General features: G+C 39.5%; 1 protein-coding gene across 1 annotated transcript; it reads right to left on the bottom strand.

The window, feature by feature from the left end:
• Positions 1 to 2,495: 2,495 nt before the first annotated feature.
• Positions 2,496 to 19,079, bottom strand: LOC139948495 (valine--tRNA ligase-like). The gene is made up of 23 exons (XM_071946654.1): positions 18,693 to 19,079; positions 18,005 to 18,080; positions 17,079 to 17,179; positions 16,256 to 16,383; positions 15,882 to 16,046; positions 15,035 to 15,236; positions 14,460 to 14,568; positions 13,875 to 14,054; positions 13,475 to 13,599; positions 12,601 to 12,704; positions 11,489 to 11,647; positions 10,317 to 10,407; positions 9,673 to 9,778; positions 9,057 to 9,127; positions 8,706 to 8,936; positions 7,960 to 8,107; positions 6,977 to 7,104; positions 6,508 to 6,663; positions 5,737 to 5,943; positions 5,421 to 5,532; positions 4,968 to 5,140; positions 4,476 to 4,625; positions 2,496 to 3,939 (listed from the first exon to the last, which is right to left on the bottom strand). The coding sequence occupies exons 1-23, from the start codon at positions 18,900 to 18,902 to the stop codon at positions 3,862 to 3,864; spliced, it is 3,210 nt and encodes a 1,069-aa protein (XP_071802755.1). The 5' UTR covers positions 18,903 to 19,079; the 3' UTR covers positions 2,496 to 3,861.
• Between the last annotated feature and the right edge of the window lie 108 nt (positions 19,080 to 19,187).

Here is a 19,187-nt window from a genome sequence, read left to right as displayed (position 1 = left end):
ACATTATCATCGTCATCATCTTTCTATACTATGCAACATTTCGCCACGACAGACGCCTCATTTTTGCTTCAAAGATGTTGTAGAAGTCCTTGGTGAGTTTATTTCTATTTGTACATGGATGTAAAGGTGAAAATTTGAGGTTTTTGTTTGTTTTGTCTTTCACTTTCGGTAAACACTTTGTTCATATGCCCAACTTACGACTAGCCCGCTTTGGATACAACGCGACGGTGTCCAGTGTATGGCAACAGCAGAAAAAGGCCGTCGGACCCCGACGGCAAGTGTTATATGACGCTTTTTTGCCTTAAATCAAAGACGGCCAACTTTAAATATTGTCTAACGGTAAACTCCTAGTTTTTGCAGAAATTATTGACTACTTTTTAACCACGTGAGCGGATTCAAACTTGGCGCTGTAAGTAAAAAAACAAAAAAGTGGGGGGGGGGGAGGGTTTCCGTATCACGCCACCATTTTTTTCATTCGATATAAAATAATATAGTATCTAATTTACCTCAACGAAATATCCCTTTTTGTAAAAAGTAGTGAATAAGTGGTGGCACGATACAGAAAAAGTTATCCGGTTTTGGGACTGTAAGGGATTTGTTTGAAAAAAAGAGTGTTCCAACATACTATTCTACTTTGCAATTTCCACACGAGAAATGCCAATATGGCCTCATCCATTGTCGTACCACATCCCTCTACACACAACATTCCTTTATAACCGAGTTCCTTTGTAAATACAGTTCACAAGTTTTAACATTATTTCTATTTTGCCTTTTTATAATATAGATTAAGCGGATTGTACTTTAGCTAGTTTTGTACCAAATCATCGTATGTTATACGCAATTAGCATGACACAAACAGCTGCCCTCCTCTTTGGGCGAGGTTTATATGACCATAATATTAGCAAAGAGAGTACATGTCGCCTTGCTCGTAAGGCCTACAAAACAGCATGATTTCATTGAATAAACGTGCAGTGTTTTGATTGGTCCAAGGTGATTTGGGTGCAGCTGCCAACATCGCCTCGGACCAATCAAAACACAGATGTGGAAACCTTACTTTCGGTCGTCTGCTAAGTTAAAGTGACGTGTGCACTGTGTATTATGATGAACATATTATGATGTACATGTACATGTACTTGCATGTAATGTTGTCATGTATGTAGGGTTTGGCGGCGTGTGTCCATACGTGTGAAATGAATCTTGGTGAAAGGTGATTATGGATGGGGATTCTCTGGCGTAACAGCCAGAGCCTCGAAGTGTGACGTCAGATATTCAGGATAAAAACATACTAACTTGGGAATTAAACTGTGGTTGGGGCCAACTTGGTGATCAGCAATTTTAATAATTAATCGTACCCACTGAAGAGAATGGAACAACTATTATCCCAGGCCAAAAAAACAAACAAAAAGACATTTACATTTTTTAAAAATCAACTTCTAAAAATGACAGCATTGCTGCCACTTCAAACTTTATTTCCCCACCCCAGTACAAAATAGTTTTCAATAATCGTACCTTACCCATCTCATTTTAATGAAAAATACTCTCAAACAAACGTTTCATTTGAAGTTACATTGCAAAGTAATTTATTTCACTGATGGTTTCAAATTTGAATATGTATTTTAATTATAACATCTACATTCCATATACTTGCTTAAAGACATATCTTAAGAATTGCATTTAAGTAGAACAACCCCCGAGTCAAGAAATTGATTAAGTTACATTTTAAAGGATTCATCATCCTTGAGTAAAAACATGAACATCCTCAATTAGTTCAGATTACAAATGGTGTATCTAGAAGATCTACACAAAGTGGCAGCGCACACAATGGTGCATCAACTTTTTAGTCAAAATCTTCAAAGTGTATAATTGCCAATTTCTAGCCCTAACTATTGTTTGTTTATGGAGCTGGCCAACTGATGTAATTGCCTGTTGAGGATGAATAAAGTTTTTTGAATTAAATTGAGTTGAGTAGTGAACCTCCCTTGATCCGAAAAGTTTGCATACCAGATGTGTGATACTTCAGAATAGTACACTCATTACATTTACAAAAAATGCGCATTTATTTACCAACCCTCACTATTAAAACAGCTTAACATAAATTCTTGTAGTTCATCTGATCTGAAAATTAAATCTAAATAATAAAGCAATCTTGAAAGAGGACAGCCCCATATCAATCAAAATCCACTGTCATATTTGGTAAATAACCTCAGTAACTTTAAGTTAAAGCTGACATATTTTGTGGTACAACTCTGTCATAATCAGTATTTTAGATTTATACCAAAGATATCACAACACAATAAAGGCATGTGATATTGGTAAGAAGTTTACTCCATTAAAGAAGGCGCTTTGAATAAATAAACTAAAAATATTACCTCCAAATAAAAGCAAGATTTAGAAATACACTAGATTACCAAAAAAAAAAAATAGGTACTCCCCTAACCCAGCAAAAATAATGAAAGTAACTTTGTGCAATTTATTTTCTTCTTTTTTGGGGGGGGGGGGGGGGGGAGGGGGCATATCCAGCCTGGTATTTCATCTATGAGGGGGCAAGGTCATTTTCATTTTGCATTGGTCACTTCCATTAAAACATATTTTTGCGGGAAACTTTTGAAGGGGCACGAAGGCTAAGACCAACAAAGACCATGACCTCCAAGAAATTCCAGACCTAGGGCATCTGTTGAAGAAATTCAGACTTAAAAGTCTTCTGTTTAAAATGATTCATATCCGCACAAAAACTTCTGCTCAAATATATGCTGTAATAATTTATTCTTCTATTAATGATTAAAGGCAGTAGACACTACTGGTAACTGTCAAAGACTAGCGTTCACAGTTGGTGTATCTCAACATATGCATAAAATAACAAACCTGTGAAAATTTTAGCTCAATCAGTCATCAAAGTTGCGAGATAATAATGAAAGAAAAATAACCCTTGTCACATGAATGATTACGAGACCTCAAATTCTAAATCTGAGGTCTCGAAATCAAATTCATGGAAAATTACTTCTTTCTCGAAAACTATGGCACTTCAGAGGGAGCCGTTTCTCACAATGTTTTATACCATCAACCTCTCCCCATTACTCGTCGCCAAGAAAGGTTTTATGCCAATAATTATTTTGCGTAACTACCAATAGTGTCCACTGCCTTTAAGCAATACGGGGACAAATTTTTGACTTTCCCCCTTTGAGTAATATTGAAGAGGCACACCACCATTGTGACATATTCCAGGCATGTTTTACCCATCAGTACAGCGAAACCACGCTAAGTGAAGCAAGTGACATGGTTTTATGTGAAAACATCCACAACATTCTTATAAAGTATTTTGATCGAGGAATAAATAAAGTATCAAAATGAAGTGGCTGTAGTAAAAGGCACAAAATTGAATGTAAAACAGGATTGAGATTCAATGCTGACAAAAAGGTCCAAAACTTTGGCCCTCATTTACATTGAAGTATGCATATTCAAATTATAGTCTTTCCTTGTTTGTGTTTACAGCCAGGCCTTGAATTTCATCTGTAAGAGGAAAAGGGCACTTCCATTGATGATTAAAATATTTTTCATGAATTCTTTTTAGCGGGGGCGTTTCAGACAAAATCATTTCAGAGGATGCCTACTGACATACCATCTTTATAACAGATAGAAATTACACACTAGACAGTTTGAGATCATTACCAAATGAATACCCAGCCTAATACTTTGAAAACATTCATAAATCTCCAACTCATTATATGTAGGAATTTTATTTTTGTTCTTAGCTTATTAAGAGCAATTATTTATAAAGTGTATATAATAGCCCTTGAGTCCTTGCCTTCTGTAATACATCTTGTTGCACACTTATTTGAACTATGACCTTTCACAGTTCAAAGGTCAATTCTCCTGGCCGACCAAGCGGAACATAGCCATCGCATCTTGGAGTTTCTTTACTTCATTTTCTGATTGGACCATCTGTAACAAAGGATGAAATTTTCAAGGCATTATTTTGGAAAAATTGTCCTTCAAAATCCAGCAATATGTTTCTTGATTCTGTTGGTCAGCTAGCTGCACTAGTACAGTAAACTGACCATGCTTTATATGGGACCAGGCACACCACCATAATCGGAGTCCAACAGTTTGGGTGTTGAGTTATCAATTTTTGTTGGATTTTGTTGGAGTGAAACAGTACCCTAGTCAATCACTCACAGGAGTTAGGGTTCAGCGAGTCCAATAGTTTGGGTGTTGAGTTTGGAGTGTGGAGTTTTTTGTTTTGTTGGAGTGAAACAGGACCCTAGTTAATAATCACTCACAGGAGTTAGGGTTCAGCGAGTCTGGGTGTTGAGTTGAAGGCTCGGCTACAACATGTACATAACACTGACTGGAGTTAGGATTCAGCAAGTCCAACAGTTTGGGTGTTGAGTTTATGGTGTTGGATTTTGTTAGGAGCGAGGAATGCTCACAATGAAACACTCTTGCGATACTGTGTTAATGACAACCCCTGTTTGTACCTTTTCTTTATTACTATCTTGCACAGTTTGTGGCACTTTTGTAGCGTAGTCAGCAACAGCCATGGCCTGCTGGAGTTTATTCCGCTGCACTTCTAACTTCTCAATTCGTTGAGTTAGTTTGACAATCTCCTTCTCTGAATCGATCAACCCCTGTGAAATAAAAAAATATTTCTTACATTTTGTTTCTACCCTTACACCAATGTGTATAAAAACACTCGGTACTTTGCCCGAGTTCTGTGAACAAAAATCCACAGGCAAATCACTCGGGTGGGATTGAAACCTATATCATTTGCATTGCTAGAGCAGATGTCTCGCCACTAGACCACCGACCTAGCCTGGTGGGTAGCTCTGAATTTTTCTTCATCAATATTTCTTTGATCGTTATCTCCTCAGAAATGAATTCCATCTGCTTTCATGTACAAAATCTTCATGCCCCTTTAATTAATGATAAGCAAAAGTCGTTTCTTTGTGTTGATTGGTTGATTTACAAACCTTGAGTAGCAGATGCACTTCACATTTGTCCGATACGGTTGCCATGGCGCAGCCACTAGGGGGCGCTGTTCCAACGAGGCAGTGCACGGCTGATGCCGATGATAGTGTGATGATCAGATCTTGGTATTGGCTGAGAGTATCTGCCACAGCTTGGTCAGTGCATCTCAAGTAAGCTAAAAAATAAGAATAAGAAAGCTATTTATTAACTCTTTCAGTGCCTGCTTTTCTGTAGCATTTTTAACCTGATATACCCAGCTTTTAGTGTCCAAGTCTTTCTCAATAAACAAATGTATCTTGCTAATTGTGTTGCATTTGTTCATCCAAAAGTCAAAAGTATTTCATGACTTGAGTGATATAATGCCCCCTCCCCCAGCTCTATAAATCCTGTATAATACCTCTAAATGCTGAGAAACTTGGTTTCATTTGAAAAAAAAAGCTACACGGTAGACTTACTATCAATCTTCTGCTTGGTGAGATTGTAGTCTGATCTCATTGATCGTGCTTTACCCACGATGTCCTGAACCAATGTGACCTCGGCCTCTAGCTGCTCGTTGTAGAACGGATTCTGAAAACAACCAATTGAAGTGTTATAAATAGACGTTGCAACTCGTATATTACTCTTATCAACAAACGATAGTTTGTTTTATTGCTGTCATTGGTTTGGTTGCAGTCTTGAACTGCCTGGTGTTCCTCAAGGACCCGTCTGTGACTTGAAACTTTTATCATTGTGCACCATTTTCCTAATCTGTGTAGGGGGGGGGGGTCCTACCTGAGCTGTTTCTGGGTATGGAGTGACACATATACTCGGAGGTTCATTCTCTGTCCTTCGCGGTAATCTCTGGTAGAGTTCCTCGCTAAGGTACGGCATGATGGGTGAGATGAGACGCAGACCTACATCCAGACAGGTGTAGAGAACCTGACGAGTGTTGGCAAGAGCTGGCGAGTCAGATCCTCTAAGAAGAGGCTTGATTGATTCCTGAAGAGAGAAGGGAATAAGGAATGTTGTTAACCCTCATTTAATAGTCAACCCTCCTACTGTCTGACCATTCAATAGTCAAACCTCCAACTGTCTGACCATTTAATAGTCAACCCTCCTACTGTCTGACCATTGAATAGTCAACCCTCCTACTGTCTGACCAATCAATATCAACCACAGTGGAGTCAGATCCTCGCAGTAGAGGCTTTGATGGATTCCTGAAGAGAGAGTGGGATGATGAATTTTTACAACTTGAATGCCTAGCTGAGGTGTGGACAAAAAACTGTCGTGTCGTGGCCTAGTGGTTAAGAGCACGGGACTCATACTCTGGTGTTTCTGATCAGCAGAGTGTAGGTTTGAGTCCCATTCGGTGACACCAGGGGTCGATTTCACAAAGAGTTGTAAACCTTGTAAACCTACATGATGCCGTGTTAAAGGAGTAGATCTCATAATTCAAACATAGTCCCACATACCTTCTTGCAGGAAAATACTGAATGTGCCCTTAGAAACGACCGTATTAAGTGCCCAATAAGTGTTGTGACGGATATTAATGTTGGTACTTACTAAGTAGACGTCACAAAGGTCATACAGCCAGAAGGAGTGGATAGCTGTCGTAATACCAGGGAAGTCATAGACTGGCCACCCATCCTCACAGACCTTCACAGCGCTGGCTAGCTTACTCAGAATCCACCTGTCTATGTGACTCTCCGAACCATTTGACTGCAGATCAAAACACAAAGATAGGAACGTTAAGCAACACTCACTGTTCCGATTCTTAAATGTAGTGTGATCAGTCGTTTGTACATTGATACATTTGAAAAGAGCATAATCTATGCTTTTATGCCGTTAAAACACCATGTTGATACCCTTTTGGACCAAGCGATACGAGAGAATGAAACTCAGAAAAAAAGAAAGGCTTACTTGAAAGGTTCTTTTTTGATTCCATGAGATCATGACCTTAACGCTTCAAATGATTGAACCTTTGCTTGCAAGACTTTTACCTTTGCACCCTTCTAGAGACACTTCCACTCACCTTGAACTCCGGGACTGGCTTGAAGTCATCCCCGAGAGCCTTGAGAGCAAACTTTGTGGCATTCCAGAGTTTATTACAGAAGAATCGATAGCCTTGAATACGTAGAACATCAAGGTTGATGTCACGACCTGCAACAAGAGGAAACAAAGTGCCATTGCTCAAGATTTTTGGCTTTTGGTATTTAATATGAATTCTGTCATTCCTAAAGACGATCAGGGCATACTGATCAAATTATTGAGATGTCAACCACCAGGGCCCAATTTCATAGAGCTGCTAAGCACAAAAACTTGCTTAGCGTGAAAATTCTTCCTTGATAAAAACAGGATTACCAACCAAATTTCCATTTGTTGCGTATTTGGTATTCAGCTGTTGTTTGCTCATACTGAAAATCATGTGGGAATATGGTTGGAAATCCTGTTTTTATCGAGGCAGAAATTTCATGCTAAGCAAATTTTTGTGCTTAGCAGCTCTATGAAATTGGGCCCTGTTCTTTTCAGAACCAACACTAGTTAAAACCTCACCTCATAATAATTCTTGTTGCGAAGCCAAGGATTCTCAGAAAAGCAAACTTAATAACTAGACTAGGTTCAGTTTTAGATGTTGGAGGAAAACCCCAGAGAATTATTTCCTGGGAAATCCACACAATCAGGTAGGGAATATAACCAAATCCACATACTGTAGAGCCCATGCAGGATTTGAACCAAGGTCCTATTAGGTGGAAGGCGAGGACAGATACCACTACCCTAGCCCGATTGCCATTTGTGGCAACAAACAACAAGGCCCGAGCAGAAGATGTTGCTTAACAATTTCTTAGGAAAGAGCAGAGTGCCAGTCACAAATTGTACAAGTGAAATGTTATTTAGGCTGGTAATTCTGGTAAGCATGACTTTGTCGTGCTTAGTGGCTTTTTGTGCTTTAAAAGCAGCTCTATGACATTGGACCCAGATGACTAACTTTATTTCTGATCAGTGAACTTTGCTTACCCTGTGCTGTGTATGCACACAGAGCAAACCTCAATGCGTCTGTTCCACACTCTGGTATACCATTGGGGTAGTCCACTGACTGGCCGTTCTTGGCTCTGGTAATCTCTCTCGGATCAAGGTTACTATTGTCAAGTAACTTGTGAAGATTCTTTAACAAACAATACAACAAATATAAATTTGCTTTAGCATAATCAGGGCTCAAAGTTGACTGTGATTTTAGTGGGAGACAAACCTGATGGTCTTATGTTTTTACTCGAATAAAATACCGCATTGTGCAATATCGTTCTTAAAAAGAAATTTAATCTGAAAGGAGAACTGTAGTTGGAGAGTTCAGGGTTATTTTTTTTATTTTATTTTTTTATTTTTTTATTGAAAGTCCCCAGACACACAAGGCCGGAAGGCCACTTCAAGGTGTGGGCTACAACTATTTTTTTACAGAGGCCGTTGCCACCAACTCCTAGGGCTGAAATAGGGTTACCCCTTTTACAGTCCATACGGATGTAGGCTTGGGTATCATCACTCTGAAGCCTAGCCGGTAGACCAGAGAGCACTACCTACCCAATTTTGCGTAGCAAGTGTCCTGACCGGGATTCAAACCCACACTCTGCTGATCAAACACCAGAGCTTGAATCTGGTGCTCTTAACCGCTCAGCCATATGCTGTTATGATTGCTAATATGTGTGAGTTCTTAATTGGTCTCAACTTTCAACTAGCTTGATCTAGTCATCGTTAGTTTAGAATCTTACCTCTAGTGTGATACCAGTGATAACATCAATCGGATCGATGACGTTCCCGAGTGATTTACTCATTTTCCGTCCGTGAGCGTCTCTGACCATAGCATGGAGGTACACCTCCTTGAATGGTAGCTTGTCTGTCAGCTTGATTCCAAACATCACCATGCGAGCTACCCAGAAGAAGAGGATGTCGTGACCAGTCTCTAGAAGGGTACCAGGATAGAAGACTTCAAGGTCTTCAGTCTGTAAAGGTCAAAGGTCAATCAGAGTACAAAAGTCAACATATCAATTAGAAGTTGTTTTTTCTCTTTGTATTGGCTATGTCTTCTTAACAATTTAAAAAAAATTGGGAGAAGAGTTTACCTTGTCAGGCCATCCAAAGATGGAGAATGGGAAAAGTGCTGATGAGAACCATGTGTCAAGTACGTCTTCATCTGTTAGAAAGAAAGTGAAAAGAAATACATGTTACCGAATTGTCATCTTAAGTTTTTGGTTTACGATAAAGCTTGTGTTTATGATTGATGGATTTAAGAAGATTGAGGGAAATCTATTGCGATCTTTGTTGAGTTTTTTTTGTTGGAGAGTGTTTGTCAAGAGGAATATAAATGTTGTGCAAAAGGTTAAAAAGTGGTCATGAAATTCTGGGCTCAGGACTGAAGACCAATTTTCATGATTTAAGCTTTTTCTGAAGCGCTACATACTGTCAATAGAATGTCTGCGAAATTGTTTTGGTGGACAGGGATAATGATGAATAAGTTAATATGAGGCAAATATCAGAGATACAAATATTCTTCTGATATTTTGTATATATTGGATCAATGTTGGCTTTGACACCCAAATCATATAGTCTGTACCGTACCTTGTTTGAGGTCAATTTAGGTCGTTGGTTCGAATCCCACTCTAGTCAATTCTTTACTCAACCCAAAAAAATCATTTACAAATTTACCCAGTCAGTTTCCCTTGTGGTTTATATTGGTACCTTGTTTGAGTGAGATTTTCTCAGCTGGAACGTTGAATCGTTTTGCAGCTTTTTCCAAAGCCAAGGCTTCTGTTCTGGCACTAACCCAGTAATTATTGTCCACGTTCTGTCAGAATAGAAACATAAAATTATAATGTACACATATGTAAGAAATACACAAATGTAAAGGTTTGAGGTAACACAATGTTATGGTAATCTCTAATAATGCTAAAAGAGTTTGGGTGGTTCTGAAAAGAACAGTTGGTTTCAACTCGACGTTACGATCAGTATGCTCTTCTGAAGACGATCAGAGCATACTGATTGAAGCGTCGAGTTAAAACCAATGGTTCCTTTCAGAACCACCCCAACTTATTTAGATATTATCATTACATGGCTTTACCGCAAACCTAACACTATCTCGTATTTCCACCATACAAAGTTTCAAATCCTACTTTACACAAATGTAGCATCCCCGCTTGTCCCCTCCCCCCCTTTTTTTTAAACAAACCCTTTACTTCAATCATCTCAAGAAAGTTCAAGAATTCATTGAAAGATCAGGAGGTAAACAGACAGTTAGATCGCCTAATGATAGTAGTCTAGTAGTCTGAAAAAGCAAAAATGACAGCACTATTTGCTGAATTAAAACGAATCACATTGTGACTTACATCACCAGCGGGGACCTTATCATCGCTGACAGTGATAAAATAACACGGGATACGGTGGCCCCACCAAAGCTGACGAGAGATGCACCATTGCCTAGATAAAAAAAAACAAACAATAACAATAACATAAACAACAGTTTGGGCTTTCTTAATTTGAATTGATACTTTTACAGTAACTAGGGGTAATGTTGGAGCACCATGAGAGCAGTGAGTGATGGATTTGAGCACTATATAAGAAGCCACTATTTTTGTTATTTAAAGCCATTGGACATTTTCTGAACAGAACAAAAAAATTACAAATAACTTACAGGGTTTACAGAAGTATGAAGACTTCCCTTGAAATATTATTCCATGAAATGCTTTACTTTTTGAGAAAACATTAACACAATTATCAATTCTCATCAATTCTCGATATCGAGAATAACAGATTTATTTAAAACACATGTGATGACACGGTGAAACGTGCGGAAACAAGGGTGGGTTTTCCCGTTATTTTCTCCCGACTCCGAAGACCGATTGTACCTAAATTTCCACAGGTTTGTTATTTTATATATAAGTTGTGATACACAAAGTGGGGGCCTTTGGACAATACTGTTTACCGATGTTGTGCGATTACTTTAAAAAGGTTAAGGCCTCAAATTAATCCATGGCACGCACAACAATTGCTGTGGTGCCCTGTGCTTTTGCTGAGGTGCCCTTTGCAAGGTCTCAATACAAAATTACGTTTTTCTCCTACTAGTGCCCCTTACTAGAGGGAAACTACCAGTGGACCCTGGTTTGAATCTTACCTCAGACCGGAGCCTCGCATGTGGATTGGGTTTTCAGCCCCTACCTGATTGCGTGGGTTTTCCTCATTTGGGGTTTTCCTCCCACATCTAAAACTAAACATTTCTTCTCAAACCCATTCTGTTAATGGCACTAATTGTGCTTTCAGGGCCCAATTTCATAGAGCTGCTAAGCACAAAAATTTGCTTAGCACGAAATTCTTCCTTGATAAAAACAGGATTGCCAACCAAATTTCCATTTGTTGCATATTGCTTGTTACTGGTATTAAGTTGTTGTTTGCTCGCATGGAAATTTCATGCTAAGCAAATTTTTGTGCTTAGCAGCTCTATGAAATTGGGCCCTGGTACGTCATGAATAAATAAAATACAAATTTTGAACCACACACTGACCTGATGTTCGTCAGCCAGTTGTTCCATGTCTTGATGTGCATGTCTGGTACAATCTTGAGCTGGCCTTCCTCTACAGCCTTGATAGCCTTTGCGGCCATGTCTGTGCAGTCCACATACCACTGTGGCTTAAGCAGAGGCTCAACAATATCTTTGGAGCGGCTGGAATGGAGACCATACAAATTGCCATTATGTCATATCGGTGAGGAGGTTCCTATTGTACCCTTTAGTACGAATGAACATTCATTACATTAGTCTTGGCCTCAGCATCCCGTGCAAATAAATGAGTCGTGGCAGAGCCGTTCAAACACCGGACACAACATCTGTTAAAGATCAGCAGAGTGTGGGTTTGCATCCAGGGGTCGATTTCACAAAGAGTTAGGACTAGTCCTAACTTAGGACTAGTCCTATGAGATATACAAATTGCATGGATAGTTTTAAGTTAGGTTGAGTATATGGTCCTAACTCGAGATAAGACTAGTCCTAACTCTTTGTGAAATCAACCCCTGGCCTTGGCACTTGTGTCCTAAAGCAAGCCACAAACCATTATTGCCGCATCCTTCAGACTGGACCTCCACTGAGTTGTGTAAATGCATGTAAAAGAACACATTTAAGCTTATTGTTAAAGGAACACGTAACCTTGGATCGGTTGAGTTGGTCCTTGAAAAGCATCCTGTAACCATTTGTTATAAAATGCATATGGGTAGAAAGATGTTGTAAAAGTAGAATACAATGATCTACACAAATATGCCTCGAAATTGCGTGATTTTCTTTTTACCTCATCGACTAACACCGTCGGCCATTTATGGGAGTCAAATTTTTGACTCCCATAAATGGCAGATCGTATTAGTTCGCGACGTAAATAGAAAACCGTGCAATTTTGAGTGATACTTGTGTGGATCAATATATTCTATTTTTAAAACATCTTTCTAACCATGCATTCCATAACAAACGGTTTCAAACGCTTTTTATAGACCAACTCAGCCGATTCAAGGCAACGTGTTCCTTTAAGAGAACAGGTTTTGCCCCAGTGTTGCTGGCAGTGGCTGCTGAGTACGCCGCAGGACCTTCATAAATTGATACATAGCTAGATACATCTCAGGAATTTGACTCACCTACAGATAGGAACAACCATAGGGTTCTCTTTTGTTTCTTTGTAGAGACCCTTCTCCTTCAGAGCGGCTAACACAGCCTTACGAGCTTCAAATCGCTTCATCCCCTGATAGCACAACAAATAAGAAGATGCATTATACACAAGAAACTGTAAAATTGTTGTAGATATTTGTGTCAGTAAATGACAGTGGTGCCCAAAACCACCTGTTTACATTTCATGAACTTTTGATCAGGTAAGAAAGATTGTGTTTAAAACTGCTCCTTTACTAACCAGTGAGTTCATATCCCAGTTTGTCATAGGCAATCTCAGGTCAGCTTTTAATTGGTGATTCAAATAAAGGTTTTTTGTTATCAAAGTAACAAACACAATATTTGATTGGGTTTGATGCCTGATCACCATATAACTGAGATAACCAAACATGGGATGAGAGAAAAATCAAATGGTACTCATTAAAGGAACACGTTGCCTTGGATCGGTCGAGTTGGCCTTTGAAAAGCCTTTGTAACCGTTTGTTATAAAATGCATATGGTAAGAAAGATGTTGTACAAGTAGAATACAATGATCCACACAAACATGCCTCGAAATTGCACGGTTTTCCTTTTACCTCGTCGACTAACACGGTCAGCCATTTATTGGAGTCAAATTTTTGACTCCCATAAATGGCCGACCGTGTAAGTTCGCAAAGGAAAAGGAAAACAATGTGTGTTCAACGTGTTCCTTTAAGATTTGAACCCAATACCCTTGACACTCCGGGCAGATGCTCCCTCAGGTATATCAAAGTGTCAACTTAAACCTACCCAAAGTGTCAACTTAAACCTACCCATGGGGGTTCTGAACAAAGCGCTAGCCCCATAAAAACCCTGACAATCTTTTACCTTGAACTGCTCACAGATATCAGTGATGTTCCCATCATCAGTAATCATTGTAATGAATTCCAGGTTGTGACGTTTTCCGACATCGTAATCGTTGGGGTCATGGGCTGGGGTAATCTTCACAGCACCTAGGGGGATAGGAAGAAGAAGAAGGAGAATAATAACTAGACATATAGCTCTTTATCTATAGGCTTCTAAAAGTAAATGACATGCCACAATTTGGGGTAAACTGATTAGTTTACCATTTACTCTCCTTGAAGCAAAATAACTAGTAGTTAAATCAGTGGTTTTGCATATATAAATAATTTCACAGAGATAGGTTACTTCAAATATCTGACGCTACCTTTATCAGAACGCCAGAAATCCGGCAAAAAGTTAAGTGGTTTTACAAAGTTCAACTCACCAGTTCCGAATTCCTGCTCGACGAATTCATCGCAGACAATGGGCAGAGAGCAATTGCGGAATGGATGGATGACACGCTTGCCGTGCATGTGCTTGAAGCGTTCATCGTTCGGATGAACGGCGACGGCTGTGTCTCCTAGCATCGTCTCAATACGAGTTGTTGCAACGGTGATCTCATCATCTGTGACCAAACACAAAGAATATTCGCTTAAATAACCTTGCTTTGAATACTACTGGTGCGTTCGATTAGCTTCCCAAAGTCGTTCATTCAAATAACTTTGACGTCATTCCAGGGGCTCAACCGGGTCAGCCCCATGTGCCCTGCTTGTAGAACGGGTCACTTGGGGCTGGCCCGAGGTGCATGATGCACCACGAGAGCATGAGTGATCGTTTGATTAGCTCTTGTCAGGGGCTCACCCGAGTGAGCACTTGGGGTCGACCAAAGGAAACTAATCAAACACACCCATAATACAGTACACTGTATGTAAACCTGTGAGGAATATTAAAAACCATTCTTTTAGGTAAGTCAGGCAGACTGGCCTCTCTTATTAGAAAGTCTGTACATTTGTTTTTAGTGTTGGCTTACCAGATCCTTCTACTTTGTAGGCGAAGTAGACAAGTACTCCAAACTCAACCTTCTCTTCATAGCCCGGTACAAACAGCAAGGCTCGGCCTGGCAACTCTCGCTTCTCTACCTGTCATGTCAAAGCATATTTATAACAGAAATTGTCAGAATTAGTTGGTGTGTTTTGAAGAAAAAACACTGCTTTCAAAATAAAATTAATAAGGTTTGACGAGGGCCCATTAATAGACCTGCTAAAGCACAAAATTATGCTAACCAGAATTAGTTTACCAGCAGAATTGTTTAATAAGTTGCTTAATAATTTCCTGCTTAGCAAAAGTATGCAGGAAACCAGTTGTAAATGGTACGTACATGACACAGTATTTTTGCTGGTAACCTTTTCATTGCTCATTGTTTTGTTTTGTGCTTTTGTGCTAACATTTGTGTTTCAGTAGGTGGATGAAATCAAATCTAGGCCATTTCAAACTTCTTATCTTAAAGCCAAATTGCAGTTACCACTTATCCCAAACATTTGAATTCTCGTTAAGAACAGAACATCGCAAGAATGAATGTCCGACATCAATGACAGCTTAACTAACCTCAATGTCCGAAATAGCACTCTTCAGTGTGCAGGACCAGTTAACCAGACGATTGCTACGGTATATAGTTCCATCGTCGTGCATTCGGACAAAGGCCTCCTGTACAGCCTTAACCAGCTTGGGGTCCATGGTAAAACATGCTCGGTCCCAGTCCACAGACGAGCCCATTAGACGAAGCTGGTTGTAGATTCTGTCTCCTTTCCTAGTTGGATAATCAGATCATTACTGAAATAACTTTCCAAACCATCAAAGGGAAGTGGTTTTCAGGCATGGAATTTCATCTTTGAACATGTTGAAAGGGCAGGGGCCGCTTTCACAAAGCAATAAAATTCATCGCAAAACAATTTTTCAGTATCACCATAGTAGTTTGTATTGTGACACCACCATTTTCATAGCAGTTACGATCAATCTTAGATCTTTGTGAGATCGGCCCCAGGGCCATTTTCGTTTTGCAAAGGGCACTTCCTTTGGAAAATCTTGCAGTCAATGGGAAGTTTTTGAAGGGGCACCAAGGAAGGGCAACGGCGGCAGGGCAGCAGAGTAAATGGCTTCAGTGGTCTGTGTGTGTTTTCAGGCTGGTTGTCTTAATTCTTAAAACTTTTGAGGGGGCAACATGGCAGGGCAACAGGGCCATGGCCTCAGTGGTCATTGTGTTCTTTCTTGAAACTTTTGAAGGGGCACCAAGGCCAAGAGCAGGGCAACTGGGCCATGGTCTCCGTGTCATTTCAGGCTTGTTGTCTTAGTCTTACTTCTTGCCTAGTTCCTCTTTTTGGAAATTAATATAAAAAAATCTTATAATTGTCTAAAAGTATGAATGTTTATGAATCTTGCAGAGGTTACTCCTTACTCATTCTTCCATTTCCAGATCTCCTCAACAAACTTCTCTCTTCCCAAATCGTGTCTGGATAGTTTCTTCTCTCTCCATAGTTTCTTCTCAACTACGACCTGTGTGGCGATGCCGGCATGGTCACACCCTGGATTCCATAGTGTAGTCTCTCCACGCATACGATGCCTAAAAAGAATTATCAAAAACATTTGAAAAGTTCTTGTTTTTGGACAGCACAAACACAATCATGGGTACACATTTTGTTGGTGTCAATGTTAGGCCACATAAAATGGCAAGCAATCTGCGCAGATCAATTCAATACGCTAAGCGCGTATTGGTCTGATGCGCTATATACATAACTAGTGCATGGAGAGAATCCAGAAATAAATACTTACCACCTAGTTAGGGTGTCCTCAACGGCATTAGTTAATGCATGACCAACGTGCAGGCTGCCGGTAACGTTGGGTGGTGGAATACAAATCATGAACACACCTTTCGGGTTCGGCTCCTTCACACTCTTCCTCTGAATCAAATAAGATTAAAGAGATTTCAATAATTTAATAAAAAATCAAGAGATTTGGATGAATTAACCGTCTTTTTTTGTATCAACAGTTCTTTGATTACTCAAATAATTGGGATCTTGCAACGGTCTGAGCAGGCTGCCTGAAGATTATCTGGGCCCAGTTTCATTAAGCGTGTAAGCACAAAAACTTGCTCAGCACAGAACAATCTTGCTAAGCAGAACTCGATAACCGTCCAAAATTCCATTTAGTTTTCATTGTTGTGACGGATGCCCTACTATTTTTTTGCTTAGCAAAGAAATGTTTGCTAAGCGGTATTTTCTACTTTTATGAAGTTGGGTTCCGACTTATAACAAATAGGATTGTCTAACCCCAGCCGTAAAACTTGTGTCCTTAAGCAAGACACTTAACCATTGCTTCGGATGGGATGGGACGTAAAGCCGTTGGTCTAATGTGTTGTGTAACCCAGTGCACTTTTTGAAAAAAGAAGGGGTTCGCCCCGGTGTTCCTGGCTGTGGCTGCTATATGCGCCGTAGCATCTTGTAAACCCTTGTAAGTTGCTAAATAATTGGGTCTCAAAATTCATCACTGCAATTACCCAACATTCTGCAAGTTTGTATATACTCGGCGCCATGATGAGTACCTTGTTCGGTAGATACGTGCGCCATATAAGACTTTGATGTTATTTGTTACTTACACCATACTCCGGTTTGAAGAAACCAGATTTCTCCCACCATGCATACCAGGCTGCTTCAACATATGATGGACTGTAGGCGTCAGGTAAGGGTCCACTCACATCTACAAATACCAAGTTATCATCATTAAAATCTTGTTTTTCCTATCTTATTAGGTCCAGCCAAAAGAGGACACAATTGATGAGCATGCAAAATTAAGAATGAAAACACCAAATGAAGAAGCAGACAATCAGAATGTGGAAAGTTAAGATCAGAATCAGATGGAAAACAGTGGCAACAACTGAGGCAAAAATCAACAACAGTGGGAGGTTGGAATTAATCTTACTGCGATGGAAAACAGGTAAGCCTATAAGTAACAACTTGGATTCAACAATATCACTAGTGTTTAGTCAACAAATTGTGATTGGTTAGATTTGATTATTTTATACCGACTATTAGGCTATGGTTTTCTGATCAGATATAGGTTACAATTGTTCTTTGGGAAGGATGGCAGGGTTCTGCCAAAGATTTGTTTTAATGGAGGAAAACTATTTTCCCTAGTGTGGGTCAATGCACTTTCCTTTGCACACAGAGTGCAGGCCTGATACTTCAAAGAGGCATCAAAGGCTATTGCCTCCATGCCCCTGGTCATTGTCTTGGTGCCCTTGAAATGCTACAGTGCAGACAAATTTTACAGTTTCCTCATTGTCATAGGGTGCCCTTTACCGAGGAAAAATGCCGTGTTGTCTTGCCCTTTAGAAAATGAAGCATACAGGCCACCGATTTCACAGAACTTTACACAACTGCGTTAGTCCACTTACAGAACCTTTATGGTGCAAGTTGCTCCATAAACGTTGGGCAAGTGGACTTACGCATTTGCGTAAAGTTTGGTGAAATCAGCTACTGTAATTCTGTTTTCCAAGATTTTAAGATCCGACAAGATTTTTACCCTTCTTCTCTCCTGCTGGTGTTTGTATATCATACGTAACGGACACTTTCTCCACTTTCTCTTTCTTCTCCTTGCCCTGTTTTTTTTCAGAAAAAATCAAAAATGTAGCTTAGCTAGAGTGATGAGATTTGAAGAATTTGATAACATTAAATTTAAATATGATCAGGTTTTAACAAAACAATTTCTGCTTTTCTGTCAAATATGTCAAAACTCATAATTATATTTGGCAATTTCTTTAATTTTATAGTTGCATAAACCGATTTTCACCAAAGATATGTTGTTTATTAATTTGTTCTCCAAATCTGAACAAATTCAGGTAATTTTGACAGATGATGCTGCTGCTTCAAAGCGAAAATATTCAAAGACTTAGCTAGCATGCATTGTCAGTGTAGCTAAAATATACTTATAAAATAATTGTTAAACTTGCACTATTTTATTTGCATGGCTGAGGACAAAAGATAATGTTGGGATTCCAACAGTTTTTAATTAACTACCACTTATTACATGATCTGATGATCTGATATCTTTTTAAAATCATACACAAACCACCCCTACTGCCGGTTTAAAAACCTCACTAAAAAAATACTGTTGAAAAGTTTACAAGTTGATTTCAGTTTATTCATTTAAATTGAAGTTAAAATTAAATAGGTCTAAATGATTTTTGAACCAATAATCATCAGTTTCATACCGCAGCTTTTGCTGGCTTATCTGCTTGCTGTTTTGCCAGCTTCTCTTGCTTCAGTCGAAGTTTCTCCAACTTGGCCTGTTTCTTAGCCTCTCGTTCTTGTTCCTTCTTGAGCTGCGCTGCCGTCTTTGGCTGGCCGTCCCCGGCAGCAGCTCCAGCTGCGCCCGCTGCTGGAATCGACTCCGTGGTCTTCACTTCCGGACTCTCCTCCATGGTTAATTTGATATGAAATTAACCTCAAAATAAGCGATGAAGAGTGGGTGTCTATTCTTCCACCAAAATCAAGATTTCGTCAATGATCTGACTGATTTTCTATTGTAAAACACACTTTTTATAGAAGATTTTGAGGGCAAGTTCGGAGCTAGCAGACGGTCCCTGTGATTGCGTGAGACGTGCATGACGCATGTCAACTCGGTCATTGCGCACGCTCAGTACCGTCCTCGGCAAAGTGATGCAATAATTTTCGTTCATGTTTATGTCAAAATGTAAATATAGAAC

This window comes from Asterias amurensis, chromosome 15, assembly GCF_032118995.1.
Source record: "Asterias amurensis chromosome 15, ASM3211899v1".
NCBI lineage: Eukaryota > Metazoa > Echinodermata > Asteroidea > Forcipulatida > Asteriidae > Asterias > Asterias amurensis.
The sequence above is the reverse complement of the archived record's forward strand: the minus strand, read 5'-3'. Positions and strand labels throughout refer to the sequence as shown.

Coding starts and splice junctions, on each gene's coding strand:
- LOC139948495 (XM_071946654.1), bottom strand. CDS start 18,902: ATGGAGGAGAGTCCGGAAGTGAAGACCACGGAGTCGATTCCAGCAGCG. Junction 10,408..11,488: donor AACTGGCTGACGAACATCAG/GTCAGTGTGTGG, acceptor TTTTTTATCTAG/GCAATGGTGCATCTCTCGTC. Junction 5,141..5,420: donor CACCAAGCAGAAGATTGATA/GTAAGTCTACCG, acceptor CTTATTTTTTAG/CTTACTTGAGATGCACTGAC.